This window comes from Pyxicephalus adspersus, chromosome 3 (assembly GCF_032062135.1).
Source record: "Pyxicephalus adspersus chromosome 3, UCB_Pads_2.0, whole genome shotgun sequence".
In the NCBI taxonomy this organism is placed as follows: Eukaryota; Metazoa; Chordata; class Amphibia; order Anura; family Pyxicephalidae; genus Pyxicephalus; species Pyxicephalus adspersus.
In genome coordinates, this window is record NC_092860.1 from 85,722,200 (window position 1) to 85,744,377 (window position 22,178).

The 22,178-nt window shown below is 35.7% G+C and overlaps 1 protein-coding gene across 1 annotated transcript in view; it reads left to right on the top strand.

Moving 5' to 3' along the window:
* Nucleotides 1–22,178, top strand: part of CCSER1 (coiled-coil serine rich protein 1) — a 463,885-nt gene that overhangs the window by 146,469 nt on the left and 295,238 nt on the right. The window contains exon 4 of the mRNA XM_072405567.1: nt 2,748–2,838. Within this exon, the coding sequence (XP_072261668.1) occupies nt 2,748–2,838 (91 nt within the window). The remainder of the gene's footprint in view (nt 1–2,747; nt 2,839–22,178) is intronic.

The window sequence follows — 22,178 nt, forward strand, 5'->3', positions numbered from 1 at the left end:
TAAATCTTGGAAAGGTACTAATTGAGCTGTTCACAGTAATATTAAACACAATAAAGATGTACTTTGGCTCCTCTTTTCAGTGCATACACATTATTGCAAAACTAGCCAAGGTATTTTTGGGATTACAAATAATAATCATACCTTCTGGAATCAGAAAGGAGTTTTTATTCTCCTGCCTAAATGCATTGATCAATATTTTATCTTTTGTACCTTTCTCTGGAGAAACTGTACCTATAGGATTCTGTTTTTCCTTGTTGTTGAAATTGGATAGCCTTGTGCCTTTTTTCAACCTGACAAGCTGCATAACTATGTGACTGCCTTGATTAGCTGTGTTTTTCAACATATAATTACAGGAGTCAGTAATTAGGTTCAATGCATTTGTCAGTCTCATTGGAATGCCTACAGTTGCAAATTTGTCCTGAATCATTCTAACATCCGTTTAGTGGCTATACTTGACCAGGGATATTATACCATAACAAAATGAAAGTAGTAACATTCTAAAAAAAATAGAGAAACTGAATTTTCTGAATTTCAGTTTTCTATAGTGTAAAATAAATGTTTTGTTAAATTCCCCTGGTTCATTACTATACAAGCCTATACTTTCACCTAGACATGGAGGGGAAGCAGCACTTGTCAATCTGTAGTGAAAACTTTCAGTCAATCTTTATTAGCCCTCTCCTGTCAGAACACTCTGTGACAGATGCCCAGTCATATTACCTGCCTAAACAAAGCAGTTCTAGCTGAATATAACAATGGTGAGATAATCACCACACTAAACAGACAGGTAGTATTTTTAGGATTCTAGGTACTATTTTAGTTGACAGGTTTTGGTCTTTAACATAGGTAAATATCCACAATGTTGTAACATTTCCAATTTATTGTAAGATTTGTGTTTATAGGAACCTTGAGTACAGGTGAGATTTGCATGACTATGTTGGGTATTCTAGTCAATTCTATGCTGTATCTTCCTTCCTTACAAACCATCCATCCTCCGGTTTCCCCCCTACATCCAATTACTTTAGATCTTTGCACAATTTTGTTTCAATTCTTTTTATTAAACTTTTCAATTTTAAACATACAAAAAGAGGGTTACACACATTGTGCACATGTGCAAGGGGGTTGGGGAGGGAAGGATAAAATATTAGAAGGAAAACATCCAGTATGAACCAAAATAAAAATACAATGAGCATAATACCAATAATGATAACTGTGTTGTAAATACACTATGCTGGGTGATCCAGCAAACCTGGAATGGATTTCTTAGAAGTAATTTGCTATTTGCTAGCAAATGTTTCGAATCTTGTACCAGATCTATTTCAGGTTTGCTGGAACACCCCACTTCTCTGATTAAAGTGAATCTCTTCCAGCCTTGGAGAGCTTTAATAAATTAGGCTCAAGGCCTGAAATATGCATTTCACAAACTGCTGCCCATTTAGAGTTTACAATATTAGATATATAACCATAAACTAACTAGTGTGACAGCTAGTAATATTAGAGTGGCTTGAGCTAGCTGCACTGCTGATAATGTGGTCTTTATTAGGTCAGTGCTATCTGTTTTCACTCTGTAACATTGGCACGCAATACAGGGTATAGGAAGTACACAAAAGGGAAGGAAAACAAAAACTTATCCCTATCGAACAGGGGAGGGGAAGGAATAAAGTGAAACGGGATGGGGGGTGCACAATTTTGAACCTTTTCTGTGATGCATAGGCTTTTCTTCTGTTTCTGTGGGTGGACAGGTCCTGGCTGTTGGTAAATTGTACTGCTTCGTGACTTACCCCACCAAAAATAAAAAAATTACCCTTACCCAAAATGAAAATAAAAAATTCTTTAAATGACCTATGGGCACCATATTTTTCCATTTATTGTCAGGTTAATATAAATCATGGATCGCCTGATTTCTTCTCAAATGTTGTTCTTTAATCAGTTAAGTTAGCTGCACACAGATTATTTTCATCTAAGAGGAAAGGTCATGATCCTTGGTGAAACTCTAGCATGTGTACAGCTGTTTCCATATTGTTCATCAACACATCAATGAACAATTGAGTGGAAATGACTGCTGTACTAAATTTGAAGTAGAGCACAGTGGGGTCCACTTACTCATCCCCTCCATAGAACAAAATAGTGCTGTCTGCACAGTGCTCCTTCATTCTCCTGTCACTGGAAACAATGGCAAAAGAATGTTCCCAGCAACAGTAATGTAATGTCTGTATAAGGTTTTAAAGTAAATTTTCCATTAGATAAAATACTGTTACTCATCCTTCTCTCTTTTCCCCCTTCCTGTCTGCTTTCTTGCGGGGGTGTATCCATGAGATAAAAGGAATATGAAAGAAATCAACGTCTGTGCTCTCTAAAAGACCTTATTTGTCTGTGGCGCAAGTGCAAATTGTGTATTCCAAATGTTTATTTTTACCATGCAGATTTCACACATTTAAATCACAAGTATAAATGAACCTATTAAAATAACTATTATATTTCCCTTTAAATGTGATTACTGATCAATATACAAAAAATTATTACTGATTGTACATGCTTTAAATTTTTGGTCTGCAAATTTAGTTTGTAGCTATACAGTCTAATACTTACATATTCCAGTGCGTTACATTTGTGCACAGAAAGAAATTTCCTTTATCACTTTTGTGGGGCCCTGGTGACAGTGATAATGTAAAATCTGACTATTCCTAAAATGTGTGAGGACCACCTTGGGTTTCTTGGATGTTTAAAAATGTTCTTGTCTCTCTCTGTAGGATGTGTTAAACAATTTGGGGTCCTGTGAATTAGATGAAGATGATCTTATGCTTGACCTGGAGTTTACAGAAGAACAGCAACTTCGAAGAGGTAGGCAGAATTGAGTGATAATGTTTTTCCTAATCATACAGTGCTATGGAACGTGTTGAACAATTCTATTAGTGATGGCATTATGTGTTTTTTTCTTGTATAGATTTCACTTTAACGGTCTGTTAGAAATGATGAATATTTTTTTATTTAGAAAGGATTTTACTAATATGTAAAGAAAAGGACAAACGTAGGAAAGTTGAAGGGGGTGGGGGGGATTGTGGTTTGATAGATGAAGATAGACTATCATGGGAGAAGCCCCAGGACTGGAAACATTTGCCAACTAATAATTCATGATCTTTAAGTAATCCATTCCAGGTTTACTTGATCACCTAGGTTCACAACATAAAAAGCATGAGGAACCAAATACTAAACATTGGCACAAGCATTTGGGAGGGAAAGCAAGTCATTGCTCAGACATACCTGGAATACCACCTCCAGCCAGTCTGTTTGGTGGAAAGTAAGGGAAGATTATTATAAACTGCTGCAGATTTCAGAATTAAAGAAAACCTTTTGCTTTGGTCCTCATGGTTAAAAATATTCTTGATGGCCACAATATAAACCTGAATTTTTATGTACAATAAATCCACTACGATAAAAAAATATAAAATAAGTTTAGGTCAAAATAAATGAACTTTGAAAGTTTGAATGAAAAAACATTGCTTTTATAAACTAGTAAAAGAGTTTCCTCAAGAGCTTCAAATATCAGTCTGTAGGCACAGACATAGCAGGAATTCAACTAATTCCTAATTACCATAAAGGTGAGTGGCATAGCCAATAAATTATTCTGGGTGCTTGGTTTAGAAGATTAGGTATTTGCAAATTAGCAGTCCTTCCAGCTTTGGAAACTTAGACAAAAAAAAGTCAATAGAATTGATTCAGAGATCTAAACAACTGTCATTACAAACTATAAAACATTAGGATCTTTTTAAAAGCTGCATAAATTTGCTTCTATTTACATTTGTGTTATTAAAATATTTAAGTTGGGAGTTTACCTGGAAATATCCAAAACAAATGTCTTTTTTTTTCTAAATACTGGTTTGTTTTTATATTGTTGGTCTATTGATATAAACATGTATTCGTGTAGAACTGTCACCAAGAACAAGAACTCAACCCCTGTGAAGTGTATTGCCCGTTGTCCTAATATGGCAAATTCTATTTGCTGCCCTTTTGCAAGATTTCTCCAACTGTTTTCATGCATTTTCTATCAGTTATGTATTAAATTCACCTTCCACATTCCTCCCACCAGCCTTAGATTTCCATATGGCTGTTATTGCACTAGGTCAAAGCCTTTTAAAAATATTCACTGATGGACCAGCCAGTACCAAAAATACAACCAATGTACTTTAATGGTGCTCCATGCTCACATCTTTTTGACTCCCCACCACTGCATTTTTAAATCAATCTATTTCAATTATTTACATTATATACAGGCTATATTTTTATGGATATCTAGTACTTAGGGAAATAATATGATTTAATTATAAAAGGCTACATTCAGTATAAATATTATCAACCAGTATTTATTCCATAGTCTTGTCACTAGCTGTCCCTAAAAGGAGCACACAATCTAATGTCCCTACCATAGTTATATGTCATTACCACAGTCTAAGGTCAATTTTGGGGGTAGCCAATTTACCTCAGTATGTTTATGGATTGTAGGAGGAAACCAGAGGACCCGGGGGAAACTAACACAAACACCGGGAGAACATGTAAACTCATAAAGATATTGTCCTGGTCGAATTTTGACCCTGAGACTTAGCACTGCAAAGGCCAGAGTGCGAATCACTGAGCCAACCATTCCACCCAGTAGTCCAATGTAGTCCAACCTTTGCTACAGCTATGCCAGCCCGTTTCCATTGCTTAAAATAAATGAAGTATCATCTGCTTATATTTTGCTTTCCCTAGTTACTCACATCCCTCTGCTTTACCAACAACTGAACTACATGATCATGTAGACAGGAGACAGATCATAAAAAAATCAAAAAACAAAAAAAAAATCACAGCACTCTTTCAAAGTACTTTTTTTTGGAAGTCCTCAGCTGTGATTCCTTGATGAATAGATGTTAGTCTAGAGGAGTGGGTGATGCTAGGATGGTTGCATTTGCATGCTGGTTGTCCTAGGTGTGCACAATAATGCCTAATTAAATAAATGGGTAGGTTGGAGACAGTCAAGCCTGGAAGGAAAGGGCTAAAAGATCTTGTACATCCTTACAGTGTTCTTTAAATGTGGAAGAAAATTGAGCACTAGAGAGCAGCCTGTACAACCATGTAAGATTGAAGGTAGGGCTAGAGTTTAGCTTTAGGTTGAGTGTTTGCCTGAACAAGAGCTGGTAAAACTACATGTATTTATGCAAACAAACCTCTGGTATATTTTTTCAGGTTTTATAATTTTGTTTATCTAAAATTGTGATCTGGTTACACAACACAGCAAGGTCCTAGGCATGTCTGCATATAGTACAACCTAGTTCCACCCTAGCTTGCATTTGGGCATCAAGGAAGCAGCAAACTAATGAGGCCATCTGTCCGCTCTCCCTCTCCTTTAGCATGAACACAAGCAGCAATGGGCAAAGCAGTAAAGCAGGACTGGCTTAATACTTAGCCTACCTCTCCCACACTGAGGACTTTATCACTTAAGAATACAAGAAGCTGATGGGAAGATAGATTCTAATACATATGCTATACATTTTATGTATATATAGAATTCATTATTTTTTCAAGTGTTTTCCCCATGTGCACAATTCCCAATATGTTAACATTTCTTTATATCAGTGAGGGTTTTACTCTAAAGATATCTGTCACAGCTCAGCCTCCCTGCAATCAGCCTACGGAGCATAGCTTCATGGGCCAAGTGTATTCTATTACAACATTATAAGAGGAATAACAGTCAGTGGCCAGCTAAAACTGAAGTTTACAAGAGCACATCATGACTGCATGCTTCACACGAAGTATGACTTTTAGGAAAAAAATGTAAAAAAATGAAGCTAAATCTCCAACATGCCTGCTGTCTGAGAAATCATGTTCAATATGTGGAAATATTAAAGCTAAAGGATACTTTTCACTTCATTAGTCAGCAGCTGCAAAGCAGAATAATGTTCTGTTATTACATTACTAAATGTGTTTCTTGTCCAATTAAACATTTTACAATGCGGCAGCAGAATGCCTGAATGTTATTTTGATTTTCCATTTAAGCTAGTTCTTTGTCCCTGGCTAATGCATTCTTACAAAAAGAATGATTTAAAATAAAGTGTTTTTGCCTCTAAAAAGATTGATCATTTAAGATAAAATTCCAAATTTCCCCCCCTGTTTTTTTTTTTTTATAAAGCTCAAAACCGAGTGTTTTGCTAAGTGGATCCATTAAGTGCTATTTGATTTCTGCTCTGGGCTGTACACACAAACACACACACACACACACACACACTTGTATATATAGTGGTGACTTGCTTGATTATGTGGTAAACTTTCTCAGCAAACCCTGTAATATCCAAATGCAGAGAAGCACTTAGGAACTTCTATACATTTCTATACATTATATTGAGATTTAAGCTAGGCACTTTCGGTGTAGTTTGCTTCTAGTTTAAATCCAGGGCTTGAATTCTATTTATTCACCCCTGGCCATATTTATTGTGCCTATTCCTAAGTCCAGCAATCTCTGTGACCACAAAATTTCATACTGCCTGCATAAAATGTTCCGGTGTAAAGAGCATATACTCAAATTTTGTTGTGTTACGAAGATGTATTTATTATTACAAGGAGCCAGTCAGATTATTTGCTAACAACATATGGGTAGGAGGGAAAAGCAGAATGACAGAAAAATGAGCTAATTGCTGTGCTGCTTCTGGTAAAGTGTTCAGTCACAAGCATGGGGTGGACCTCTGACAACCTGGGTTCAAAGAAAATAGGTTAAATGATTTTGGCCATTGTTCAGTCTAGAATACTGAGGACATCTAGTAGTGAATTGAACTGGGATTGAACTGGTAATGGTCAATATTGCAGAAAAATATTTCATATTTTTGATGTAATGTTTAGTGGTCCTTTTAAATGGAAAAAGATGTTCTGCTTTAGAGTGAATTGTATTCAGTCTATTGTAGTCAGGCATTTACTGATCTTCCTATTTTAGTTGTTACTTCTGACTGACCCTTCCACAGACTGAATTCCGAGTAAATGAGATGCTGTGCCAAATTGGATAAATGTGCTTGCACTTTGCACAGCATCACATTTCCTCCCATCTCCTCCCATCTCTGAATTCAGTGATTGTGGATTGCTTTATTAGACTTATTCCAGGGGCACGTTAAGGCATATATTTCTTGTAAAGAACAAATTCCTATAATATGCAATTTAGAGTACTAAAAATGTTCAATTAGCTTACTTGCTAGGAGTGCAAATATTTTCAGTATAGTTTAGAATGTATTTTATCTAATGGAAAGCAAAGCTTTAAAACATGCTGTAGATGTAATAGTCAAGTACAATAGCTGCTTCAAAAATTAAAATGTAAGAAAAAGAAGTCACACAGATTGCCAATAAAATTTATGCATGAAGAACTGCTTTATTCTTGGCTAATGTGATGATTCTTAAGAGCACCAAGGCCACCAGCTACTGAGAGATAGCCAAATAAAAAAAGACCTCTTCAACAGGACAGTGTTGTCAATTACAAATTAATTAGCTAGTTACTGAATTATTTTGCATTTGATGAGCATGCAGTGCGTGGAACTCATTTGTTGAATTAGGGACTCCTTCTGAGCCCTTTAATTATATGGATTCATTTGCTCCTATTAATTTTAAAGGTGAGAAAAATGCTGAGCCAAGATATGGCCTGTGCTGTCTGTATATGTTTCTACTTGTATACATTATAATATACAGAGATTACATTAAGTGTCCTGCTTAACCACTAAGAATGACATGATAAATGAATCCACTAAAATGCCTACAAAATCACATTTACCAATTTAAACATTTTTTATAATTTAAAATAGTATATATTATGTTAAAAAATGTTAATATTTGACTTTGATAAATGCTTATTAGGCACAAAGCCAGATGTGATTTTTATTCCTTTTAAAATACTCCTGTCACCCGAAGTGGAAATATTAGTAAGTAGCATGTTTACTGTATATACAGATGTTTTTTTGTGGAGCTCCAGTAAAATGGTCAACATTCCTGATTGATTGCCCTTTCCATTAAAGAGAAAATATTTTGTCTTTTTATATTTTACACATTTTATACCTTTTATATTTTTGATATTGTATTACATGTTGAGCTTTGTAGCCACTACAGGCAAGTAGATAAACTACAAACATTCTTAACCCCTGCTTGGGAATTAAGGATGTTGGGATGAGGTACCTGCCAAATAGGCTGTTTATTGTTTAAAGGGTCAGGTGACTCATAGGGGTATACAAAAGAATAGAAACTGTTTACTAAGCAAATTATATTGGCAGTTAGCTTAGCAAATACAGTGATACTATGGTAAGGTAGAATGACCAGTTATGTGAAAGGGAATACAAAATGTTGTGTTTAATGTCAATGTTCATCTGAAAGCCTCTTGGTCCCAGGTTCTCTCGGTGGGGAAGAGTGTCTGGTCTTGGAACAATGGGAGAGATCTGCTATATGATTCCAGCATAATTTTGTTGCCCCCCCCCCCCCCCCCCCTTTTTGCTGCTCAGTGGTTAAGCAGACATTATACCTAATTAAAAAAAAAAAGATGCCAAGGGAATGTTAATGGACTTAAATTAAACAGACCAATAAAACAGAAGGTCCACCAACATAGGCCATGCTTTCTTAAATTACCTACTGCATTATAAATGTAGCTCAAAACCATACCTACAATGGGTAAAGTTATAACTTATGCAAACCTTACCCCTGTCTTCTGCCCCTAGGGGCTAGCTGAGGATGATGTCATTGTCTTTGGTAAAGTTCTATAAAATGCAGAACAGGTGCTCTTGCCCCGGAATAAAGCATCTTCTTTTGAGACTTTAAACTTGATTTATTAAAGCTCTCCAAGGCTGGATAAGATACACTTTTACCAATGATTCTGGGTGATCCAGCAAACCTGGAATGGATCTGGCCCCCAATTTAAAACATTTGATATCCATTTCAGGTTTGCTGGATCACCCAGGTTCACTGATGAACGTGTATTTTCTCCAGCCTTGGAGAGCTTTAACTTTTCCACCGGTAACCCCTAGTGTTACTCGGGTAAAAAAAAGTTGCTGAAAGCGGTAACCCCGAGTCACACTCAGGGTAGGTAAACCTAATGGGAAGTAATATTAAATACAGCCTTACCTGATCCACCAGCGTCCCGCGCTGTCCATCAGCGCGATCCCTGTCTTCTTCCTTCATCCTCCGGCGTCTTCTGCACACGATGAGTCACCGAGGGAGTTCCCGGTGACGTTGGTGCGTGTGTATGTTGCCAGTGGGGCTGAGTGGGAAATCCATTTCAATACAAAATAACTGTATTGAATGAAATACATTGGATTTATAGGTGTAAAAGCAGTACATTGTTTTCAAGAACATTTATTTTACAGTATAATAAAATAGTATGAGTATAATAATTTTTTTTTTTAATGTAAAAAAAAAAAATTAAAGTATTTTTTTTTTATTTATTCAATTTATTATTTTTACATGGTTTTGTGTTTCAAACTGTATCATACTCATTCTATTTTGTTATACTGTAAAATAAATTTTCATGAAAAACAATGTACCGCTTTTAGACTGCAAATAAATGAATCGCTAGGGAGGTTAATAAATCAGGTCCTTTGCCTGCTGTTTCATAGTACTTAATGCCTAGCAATACAGAAATCAGATCAGAATTCAGAAATCCAACCCTTTGCAGGTATGTTTTGACTTAAATATGGGTAGGTATGGCTGTCTTCAAAACACACTTAAACTTTGTATTTAAATGGGCTAAGTACATGATATTACAGATGATAATAAACAAAATGTGTTAACAGTCTTACAGTTAGTTCGTAAAGCAGCCACAGCTTAAGGGGAAAAGCCTGTCTCCTGCCATCATACTGGAAGAGAAGGACCTTTGCTGTCTGTGGGGAAGCACTGTTCTCATTTTAGGGTTCCCCTACTAAGTCAGACCTATAGCTATAGACCTATAGCAAATAATAAAAGTCCTAACCCCCTCTGATTGGGGAGCTGTGGCCCTGAACATGCTGGGGTTGTGTCAGACCTCAGCTTTTCTACTTGAGCTGTGGTTGCTTTAAAAGAAAATGGATAACTTTACGATTTTTTACTCTTTTTGTTTTAAATCATATGGAATATGTTCAGTTAATATGAACTAAAGGTTCATATTAAATAGCTTGTAATCATGATATGCAACACTTTTTTTTAAAATCTGTATACAGTAAGTTCCTATGCCTATTTAATGTACAGCGCTGCGTAATATGTTGGCGCTATATAAATCCTGTTTATTAATAATAATAATAATATTAATAATAATATGCTATGTCATTGTTTATGTGAACCGACTAAATGTTACCTATTAGTTTACCAAAGGTGAGCTGAAGGTCTGTAACTAATGCACTCTAATGTGTTTTATCTACTGTATACTTCCATGGTGACAGCACAAGTTTTATATAGTGTATATTTGTTTACAAGTCTCTGAGGGTCTGTTCTATTTTATTCAACTTACCTGTTACCTCTACCTGGAACGCCCTGTGTTCTTGCACATTTGATTATACACTGCAGGCTGTTCAAATATAGTATTCATGTGAAATGAAAATGCATGTGATTGAAAGGAGGATAATAAAGTAAATTAGTGTTCCCTTTCCCATCATGCATTTATTTGTCACATACCAGCAAGCTAACATGGCCTGCAGACTGCTTATTTCCCCTTTTGCTTACATGAAAGGTGTTATTTAATACTTAGTTTTTATACTTTAATTCATCCAGCTGTTTTCAAGCTTTTTGCAGCATATTGTGATGAACATGGGATTGTCAGTGTGTTCAATGAAAAAATAGCCCTCGCTTGCTGTTGCCATGCAAAGCCAAAATTTAAATGATTTCAGCAACATTCACAACTTGAAGAAAGAATTTTTGCACTGTATTCTAACAAAAGTAGGATGTTCTGTGTTATGTTGGTGTCTCCAAATGAAATAAGTTTAAGCATTTGTTATCATTTTACACATTCTTTAATTTTAGTTATACTATAGGAGTTTCCAGATAAAACCATCATCACCCATAATACTGAAGAGCTATGTGTTTGTTAAAATTCTTGTATTTGTTTAAGAAAGAACATACAGTAATTAACGTTCTACAACGTGCTTAGACTTTCTCTGTCACATTTTCATAAACGCCTTAGGCTCCTAATCCGTAGCATGAAAACAATTTTTTTTTTAAAGAAAAAGAAGTAGCTGTTAATGCATTTTCATAAAACTGAATTTTGGAAATATTGTAATTATCTGAAATTTGCAATTAAAAATGTAATACATTTTTGCAAATAACCTTAATTTTGTTAAATGATATCAACAAAAATTTTATACCGAACAATAAACCTTTAAACTTGTGTGCGATTTTTTACTGCAGATATTTTTATATGCCTATGTGGCTGTGTGTTACTATGCATTGTGGTTCACTGCAAACCATATTCTTCACTGTGTTGTGTTGGAATGCTGTTCAGAATAAATGGCACCACACCAGCCCATATTATGTGACCATATATTTGTATTCTTGCCCTGGGCCTTTCTAAAACTGGCCATTCCTACATGAATATAGTCCAGAATGGTAATTTCCAGGTATCTTTAGTGATGGAGAATTCAGCAGAGTGAGTGATAATCATCTCCTATACATTTAACTTTTAAATATTTAAAGCTAAACTCTACCGAGATACAAGGTCATGCAGTTCTGTATATATTTAGACTTTTTCAAAATATTACATGAATGCAAGCAGTGTAAGTACTTGAATCTGTTAAAAGATTCTTGCAGGTATTGTAAAGCAAAACTCAAACCGAGAAGTATCATAAGTAGCCAATCAATTGTTCTGCAGTGCAAAGAGCATGCTGATAGAAAAAAAGGTCAGAGTGACGGAGCAATGAGCTAATCGGTCTGCTTCTTCTCCTTTCATTATCTAGGGGGTGGAAAGGAGACCTGTAAGTGTTATTGAGCTATAACATAAAAATTAGATTTCATGCCCTGCCAGACAGAGCTGTGTGCTGTGTACATCTTAAAACTGAATTGGCAGAAATACAAATCCTTTTGGAAGGTAAAACAGCTCCCTGTATTTATCTGTTTGCCTGTAGCTCATCTTCAGTAATCTCATAAATATCTCTCGCTCATCGTTCAATGAAAATATCCGTTTGCAACATTTGTAATGTGTGTAAAGCAGTCATTTGGTTATTGCTCTTGATCTGTTTGAAACAACTGGATAACAAATGGACTGCAATGAGTGCAGCTCAAATTCCATACTTGTAAGATTGTACAGAAATGCGTACATTCATTTGCAAACAAGAAAAATGGATGCATGTTGACCAGTTAATTAAAACGACAATGGAGTTGTGCAGATTAGTGTCTGAATTTATCAAGCTTGTTTACGGCCTTTGAAATATTACAGAAGAGCAGGGAAAATAGAAATGATATGCTTATGTCCTCATTTGTTAATCAGACATATGCATTTCTTTTTTTAGTAGAGCTCTGATGTCTTTTTAACCCTCTTTGTGTTTTTACAAATCTCATCCCTTTAATGAGAAGCTTGTGTTAGAAGCTTGCTGCTCTGTTGCTATTTTCACCTTTGTAGACTGGTGGTTTGATTCCTTCCATACATGAGCATGTGATTGGAATTGCCCATGGCTACCTCAGTAAATAAGCACAATCACAGACATTTCCACCTCCGATTTCCAGTACACACCTCATCTTCAATTCCCTTTAAGCATTTTCCTTTTTTATAACAGATATTTTAAAGTATTGCTGACAGCTTTTCTTTTTTCAACCTGGCTGAGTAATATCCTTATGTGTCTTACTCCAGTTGATTTCATTAGACAAATCATAAATGGACTGAACAGTGTAAACTTACCATATACATTAGTCAAAAAGAAAAAAAGCAATCCTTTCTTGTCTGCTACATACATCACAATCATTTTCTTAAAATATAATTCCACAGTTCTACTTGCTGCCAGTTGTATTGGAACCTATATGTGATATCTGTTCAGGTTATACTTACAGCAATGAGTGCTGGGTGGGATGGTATTTCAGCAGTGGTCACATGCCTGACTTTAAATGTATCAAGAAATTTGAGGGCTCCTGCTGGTGACATAAGACATATCTAGGTGTGTGCATTTTTTTGCTAAGGGTAAGGACGATATATAAGTACTGTAGATATGGGTCGATCGGATACTTAGGTATGGAAAAATCATATTAAGTCTATAGCCAAAATGTTGTAGTGGTTAAATCACTCCCCCCTTTTAAGGACAACAAGTAAAGAATCTAAACCCCAAATGGTTTATAATTTTTAGGGGGATCTTTCAAATATTCTTCTTCAATGCTCAAGTGTTTATCAAAGGTCCCACCTGTAGCCGAAGGAAAAGGATGAAAATTATGATTACGACTTTTTATCTGCCACTATGATCTTAGTGACAGAGTGGTCCATTCAATGTACTAATATAGCCAATCTAAGCATCACGTTTTGATCTGCATTAATTAGTTAGTAATACATTTACCAGGTTGGTGAAAGGAAGAGACTGATGATATGTGAAGACTTATGGAGATCCTTTGTATGCAACTATCAAAACACTGGATTTAATAGCATGTTGTAATCTTGGGCCTGATTTATTAAAGCTTCAGCTTTTTAAAGTTCAATTTAAAAAAAAATTTCAGTCAGGCAGGTTTTTATTGCATAAAGTGACATGTGATGTTTTCTCTGAAATAAAATATACCTACCTGCCTGATTGTGGTCTGTCTGTGGGAAGCCAGGATACACGGTTAACTGAATAAGCATGGGAGATACATCATCCCAGCTCAGCTAATTAGTTTGACTTATGATTGAAACCAGGAAAAGAGGATGAAAGATAATAGTGCTTGCAATAGAACAGAACAGGTGAGTGTATTCAAAAAATTGAAATCAGGCAGGTAAGGGCTTTTTATTTTAGAAAGGACATCGCCTGTTTCTTCTGCAGTAAAAGACCCAAATGATCGCAATTTTTTAAGTCTCTCTGAACTCCCCACTTTTTGCAGTTGTCAGTTTTTACTGTCATTACTGGGAAGATTCATCCGATGCTATTAGGTATGGTGACCTAGAAGGTACTAGAACTGATAAAAATCCAAAATTTTAAGGAAGTCAAGAATAGAAGAGAAATCCTCCAATGTTAAAACCCTATCACATCCTGTTGTGTCTACAGGAGAAGTAATTTAGGGAAATTTCACCATTAGGAGTAACATGATAAAACATGAAAGAAGATATATCCATTCTCTGGGAAAAGTTGAGGCTTTAGATGTCTTCCAATGTATAAATACAACCTTATTCATTTGATGAATATGACCAAGTCCTTGTTAAGAAAGTAAGTTTACCCTGATTCAACAGGAAATGTCTAAGGGCAGTTTAAAGCCAGTGGGCGTAAAAGAATATAAGCTACCCATTGTGTTTTTGAAGTCGGACTCTGTACTCATGGTATATGTTCACTAATTGCCTAGGTTCTTTCTATTCCATTGCTGTAAAGTATATGAGGAAAAAACCTTAATTTACCTTTCCTATCCACTTTTAGTACTTCTGCAGTTAATAAAAGGTAAGGGGAAAAAAAATATAATACATAAGCAAGTATCAAAATGTTTGCTTCACACAATGCAGTTAATTCCAAGCTACATGGACACTCTTGAAACTCTTGCCTGTAGAATTTTAAGTAGAAACTTTAAAGGCTGTCTGGCAGAGACAGATTTTGCCTTGTTATCAACATGAGAACATAAATAAATTATCCTGTTCAAAGCTTTTTATGTGATTACATATGACCACACTTTTGATATCTGTCTTAAGAACAAAATAACAAAATGAAATATAAATTAGCAATTGTGTTTGGCTTTAAAGAAAAATCATTTAATGGTGCAAGCAAAATGAAAACTTTGCTAAAACTAAAGATGTTGCATGCATGCAGACCAAAGTTAGAGACACAATGGGCTGGCAATTGTTATCTAAATGGACTGCTGTTACATCTTGGTTACTGTGACTGAAATAAACAGCAGCACAATTTAAGTATCGGTGAGATAATAGAGACTGCTATTATCAGGGCACCGCATAAAGCAAAAGAAAAACTAGAAAGTAGGAATACAGCATGTATTTTCATTGCGCCTGTGTCTTAATGCTTTAAATATATTAATAAAAAGTATATTTTATTTTTCATTTCTTAGTGCCATTTTTTTTACTTTCTAAAAGCATAGGTAAAGGGAACTTGCAGAACTTCAGCATGTGCCGTAAGTAACAGCTCAACGCTCCCACTGGGTTTAGAAGCAGGAAGTGGCCGGCACCCCAGCTGTGTGACAGCATCCTGCAGTATGTAAGATTGTCCCACCGCTATATGAAAGCACAAATCACACCAAAATGTGTGATGTTTGTGCTTATGAAAGTTGACAGCTCCATATGTTTCAACGGAAAAAACGTATTGGATAATGACAGTACAAATCCGGAAAAAATATTACATATATTGTGAAAAATCTTAAGCTTGGGTTTTAAAGAAAGGTTAAATAGAAACTTTAAATGAACAATTCAGGTAAATCACATTTAAAACTATATTATGAAATAGTTTTTTCATGCCTGTAACTGAAAGGGCAAAATGTTACCAGATTATTGACTTTTTATGACCGCTAGTGTTGTAAGGTTTGTGTAGATAGCGTCAAAATCACATTCTACATGATATCAAAACTAAGTCCCAAAATGAGTTAAAATAAACACATTGATCCTGCAAAAAAAAGTCCTTTATTGAAATACAAAAACAACACATGCTTTACGATTTTTCAAATAATTTATTTTATATCTTTAAAAGTAAATCCTTTGAAAAGAATGTCATTAGCCAATGTAACTCCACAGCATGTGACCTGACATCCAATAGTGTTAACCTATTGCATTACTGATGCTAAATGACAGATCCTCAATGCAGTGATAATAGAGCAAGATTTAGCCAAGTTCATCAAACCTTCAAGGATTCCTATGACTAGTAATACAGTATAGGGGATTTGTCATTTAGTCGGTCATTTATTAATTGTGATTGATGTGGTTTTTTTTTCAGCAAAGCACATTTTTTTCTACTGTGTGTGTGTGTGTGTGTGCGCGCGCGTGTGTGTACTGTCTTGATTTACATTTGAGTACATGAGTTTACATGAGTTCTGGTTATGGGTAAGAGGTCTAATGTACCTTTGTACTTTTTGCCGAGTATTCTACTGTAGGGGACTGCCTTTTTCTGCTTGCTGAGTTGTAACTTTGTAAATTGCAAATAAAGTTGTTGAAGTGTTTCCTGTCCCTGATAGTGGTCTTGAAAACCCCATGAGAGATCACTTAGGAAATGCAGGAAGTGCAGGGGCAGAGATGATAACATGTGCTCAGCCAGGGTAGGTGCCTGCATCCCTTCCAGAACACACTGACTGCTGTGTCCGTGTGTAGTTCAGTAATATAATATTACCCTCTGTATTAATGGGGTATATGTGATATCTGTTATCAGAAATTATTACCCTGTTATCAGAGAATATTACCCTCTGTATTAATGGGGTATATGTGATTCTGTTATCAGAGATTACTTTGGGAAAACCTTACTGTCAATGTATCAGCTACATACACAAATATATATTGGCTCTGCCTTTTCAGTAATCTTTGCTGATCTGCGTCCCCTGTCTAGTTACATCTAGCATAGGTTAGGCATCCGATGGCCCATAGGTAGCAGAGGTCCGGTTGCATTGGCAGATTAGTGTGATTGCTAGGGTCTAAGTGGTAGTGCAGAGAGATTGTTCCTGAACTCCAGAGACTTTGCCTGCATCCCTGCAATCCAGAATCACAGCATACACAGCCCAATTGCTGGTTGGAGGATCTCCTTTCTGCTGTTTTCAGTATCATCTCATCAGGACATCTTTGTTATAATCAACTCCAGAGGCCTCTGCAACTAATCCTGACACTGATCATAACTGGAGATATAAAGCTTACAAATACTCCAACCTGTGTGTTCATTTAGCTGCAATGGTTAATGTTGTATGCTGGGTGTAGTGGTTCCTCGGGTGCTGTTATATATTACTGTTATTATTTCTGGTTAATGTCCCAGGAAGGGAGCTCCTCTGCTAACAGAGACCCTGTCCTGGGTGGAGGCACTGCCAACTTTATTAGTATCCTCACTCTTCCACATAGCAAGACCCAGGATCCTCACATAAGCCTCACATAAATAAATTAGATCATGACATTTTACACCATATACCAGTGTTTGCCAACCAGAGTTCCATGAAGGGGTGGGTTCCTTGAGCAATGAGTAGTTTGTGACTTTCATGCCAGTTTCAACAGATGATCTGTTTTCCTTTCTCTAATAGTGGCAGCCTTTCCAAATGACCAACAATGTAATGCAATGTATTCTTCCCACTGACCTCCATACTAACATGCTGTAAGCTGTGGATTTAGAAGTTATAGCAGGGGTTCCCTGGGGAGCCAAAGGATGTTTCAAATATTTCCTTTTTGTTAAAAAGATCACAAAACACCTCTATATACAGTCAGATTGCATGCTGTTTTCATCAGAGTATATAACTTCCAGCAGCAATTTCTTATCACTTTTTTTTTTTGATATTAGTTGACTGTCTATCATCTACATTCATAACAAATTCCAAACCAGTCGCGTACTTTTGTATCTCTGCAGTCACTACAAATGTAATACGTACATTCTTTAAATTGGCCCTTGAGAAGCTGCAGACAGTATTGTTGTCTGATACAAAAAGTGAGGTTAAAACATTCATATTTCATTCAGACAGCAAGGTTAAAATCTTTAACTGGAAATTCAATGTGCTGATAAATTAGCATGTGTCCTAAAACATCTATCTTCTGTATTATTCATAATGTGGTCTTTTGTACAGAAGTTAAAAGGTTCCCCTTATATTAATTTGTAGGCATTACATAAGAGTATATGAACAAAGGCGTTCAATGTGATCATTGAGAATTCACTGTGTTGTTGCTGCTTCACCTTTGTAGGCTGAACAAAATGTGCCTAAACGACAGGGTGAAATTATCTATAACAATAAACAGCGGACTAAAAAGCTATTATTTCACATACGAGCATCAAGTTATCACCGGCTTTCTCTGCTCCTGGGTTTTGACGAGTGCTGAGAATTATGTTGCCACTTGGCAGTAAATATAGAATTATCTGTTAAAACCATTAAGTTCATTCAGAAAGGCAAAAAGCACATAAAAACAAACCAGAATTCATGTTTCACTTATCTAACTATAATAAAAAATTATATAGTATTTTATGGAGTATTACTCTTTGCATTTTAGCTGCACTGTTTTTAAAAGATTGTTTTGTGGGGCTAAATCAAACATAGGTCATACATTCTTTAACTGGTTTTTGTCTGTAAAAAACAAACATAGGATGTAGATATGATAGTACAATTGGAATTGCAAACCAGCATTCTGTAATATGTGTATTAGCATATTTATCTTATTCACTTATTAACCCAAGGAAAGCTAAGTTCTTACAATCTCGCAGTCTCACAATCTAAAGGGTGCCATTTTGGGGTAAGTGTAACTTGTACACTGTTTACAACACTCAACCCTTCACACCTAAGCGCCTTGGAGTTCTTTTGCAAAGCTTAACTCCAGCAAAAACTTTTTATTCTTATTATTATTATTATTATTAATAAATTTTTTCAATTTAGGGTAGATTTCCCCTTAATTTTTTTTTCAGACCAGAAATGAATGGAAATTGAGACCAGGTAAATAAATTATCCTCTGGATCCCTGATGCTTTCTATGACTGCACAATTCTATATATTGATATAAAATATGTAGTAGTGCTTCTATTGGTTGCTGGTTCCCAGGAATTGTTCCCACAGTATTATTCGAATGGGAAAAAAATATATAGATAGGTGCTTTCCTGCTATAGACCATGCCTATCCCTTTTATCCAGATCCTTCATCCAAAGAATATGCATTCCTGTTCAATTAGTATGTTGACCAAATATTTATTATGGGGTACTTCAATAGTTCTTTATTGCAGTCAGTGAATTTATTGTAAAATCTAGATTTTCTCAAAATTTTTATCCCTGACCAACCCTTTAATAAATTTTCAGGTTTTAGGGAACGTTTAAAATATTTGTAACGCCTTCTATAACCAGGTTATTGGGAAAGTGGCTGAAAAAAAGGCTTTTTTCAGTTGGTGGACTAACTAAAAACAACAATAAAACATCATTGGAGTCATGCAGCTGGCTCTACCAAGTGGTGTTGGCCCCAGAACTATGCTGGCATCTTCAAATGTAAGGTCAGCCGGCCACAGTTTAAGGAAACATCTGTAGAAAAATTTGGGTTGTACGGAACCCTGGCTGAGAATGGTGGGTTTTATCAAATAAAAAGATATATCAGTGAATGGCTGATTTATTTCTTATTGTCTGCTTACCTATTATTATATCTACAGTCATGGTACAAAGCTCAAAGTCATGTTAGCAACATGACAATTTTTAGTTGGTCATGTATCCATGGCACTGTTTCCATCATATGATATTCTGTAAAATACAATGTAAAATAATTTATTTCATTTTATGTAATCATAAAAATGAAAATAATGTGCAGTTTATGCTGAATTTCTTATTCAAAGTTTGTCATTGCACCCTGGAGTGGAACAAAAACAGAACAGTTTACAAGAGTTTGATGACAGCCTGACTGCTGGCTGGCAGGTATTTTTGTTTTTTAGGAGCAGAATGGAGGCCGCTTTTTATGTTAAATAGCAGTATCTTTGGAATTTTTATGTCAGCATTTTATTTACTTTTGCTAAACTTTGAATTTCAGTATATACTGCTAAACACAAGTGAAGGGCAAAAAAGGAAACAACAGAAATACTTCTTAACTTTATTCAACACAATTCTTGCAGTTCAGCTAAGGCTTGCAGTTTAAGATTTTTCTTATACAGTAATTGCCTGTCATATCTTTTTTAAATTCTGTGGTGCTTTCTAATAATGTAGTGAATACACCAAAAATGAAGATTTACTAAATGCAGATACACAAGAAAATGTGTAATTTGTTGAGTTAACAGCATAGCAAATTTTGCTAATTGATATTGAATGCATTTAAAACCTGTTTGCATATTTACTGACTGCCCCCCATTTGGAGTGCAAGTCATAATTTTCCTCTGTCCTACTTTTCTTCTTTAAAAAAGTATTAACTGTGGCAGAAAGTAGAGCCCCCCTGTAGCTGATCTTGCCCCCTTTACTACCGGTCCTTGTTCAGCACTCTGTCTCTGTATTTAGGTTGTCATGTCAGAGATGGCCCCTGATCTGATTACTGTGGGGAAATATTCAAGTAAAGATAAGGATGGTTCAGAAATCAAATTTCCACAGAATAAATAATTAAAGCTAAAAGTGGGGGTTCCTCACACTGCATATTCTTAAAGAGAAACTAAACTCAAAACTGCCAAAAAAATCTACTTACCTTCAATCCCGCAGGGCAGTCTGATTCATCCAGGGTGTCCTTCATCTGGTCCCGCGTCGTCCCGGCATCTTCTCCTTCTCTTCTGGGTGCTTCATCCTACGTCACCCGACCCAGGCGCCACATCGGATGATGTAGGATGAAAAAAAATTAGCAAATTTTTCTATTTGCGTGAAAAGGCTCCTTCTGGAGCACCCAAGAGCCTCCTGGGATACGTAACGTAGGTATACCTGGAGGCCTTGCGCTCCCATTCATTCTAAGTTTAGGTACGCTTTAAGTACAATTTAAGCAGGAAGAATATGTGAGTGAAGCAGCACTGACTTCAACAAATCTCACTCCCGACCTCATCCAGGTGCAAGGATAGTGCTTTGGAGAATCAATAAAATAATTTAGTTTTAATGCTTCTGGATCTACAGTATCATGGCTAGACATGGTCCATACAGAGTTTGTTGTTGTATTGAAGACTATGTTAATACAAAGTAATTGCAATTAGTAAATTAGTGTTTGATGACCCATCAGTGACTCATTTAATCAATTAAGTCAATGACAGGTTCTACAAATGTAAACAATCTGTCATTGTAGGAGCACTAACCTAAAGCTATGTACAAATGCTAAATGATTGTTGGGACAAAGGATGGTGATTGCCTTGGAAAAAAAAAGTCTACTGTGTGTACAGTGGTCCTCTGAGGTCTTTCCTATGGAGGTGGACACAGCCACCCGTACTTGATTTCATCCTATTTTATTCGCTCCTCTTCTCTCTATAGGACTGAAGAGTACTCTCTGTAAAGTGCTAATTTGTTCTACTTTCACTCGAAACAATTAGGAAAGATCATTTCCAGCTACAGAAATGTAATGTCTGTATGCAGCTTAAAACAAAGTGGCCAATCAAGCCTTTACCCTTTTTAATTTTTGGGCTTCCTTTTTTTGTTTTTACTTTAAAGCTCTGTAAGTATTAATTTGCGTTTGCCCTAACCATGTTTTCAATGTATTTACTGTTTACTGACTTACATACCAAAGTCTATAGGGCAACACAGAAGTGTTAGGAGAGTCACAAACTTTTTGATTTCTTTTCACTGGGTCTTTTAAAAATTTTTAGCTTATGTTTAAATCAGTTTCATTGTCAAGGGAGGGTGAAAATGGCATGATCAGAAAGATCTTCAATACCCCCTCCATCTACCCATAATATTAAAAAGTCAGGCTTCATTCTGCCTTGTCTGAACAAACTTTATTAACTAATCGTTTGAGATAAACCATACTGTAATCTCCCAGTCTTTGTGAGAAGATTAGAGATAAAGTGAAAACACTGCATGCTGTATGTATTTTCTTGGGAAAAATACATGTAAGGAGACTGAACACAAAGCCAAAAAACAGTTTGTTGTGCTAATTATAAATTTAACCTTGTTTTCCCATAGGACACTGAGTCTGAAGTTTTCAGCAAACAGCATGTCTGTATCAGCAGGCTTTGTAATTATCCAAATAAAATGATATGCAGTTTAGTGTTTTATAGACACATACTAATATTGATAGTATTAATAATTTAAATAATGGTGGTGGTGATGTGGATTTTCAGCAATTCAGTTAAAGTCATATCTAGATCACTTTGTCTTTATTGTGGAAGCTTTATTAGGATTAGCCAAAAAGTGGATTTAATAGACCGTGTTGGAATATGTTTACACCAAGATTTATAAAAAAAAACAAAAAGCTTATTTTTATCATTAAAGTTCAAAAAATGTTTTGTTACCATTTGTAAAAACCTGTTCAAAATGA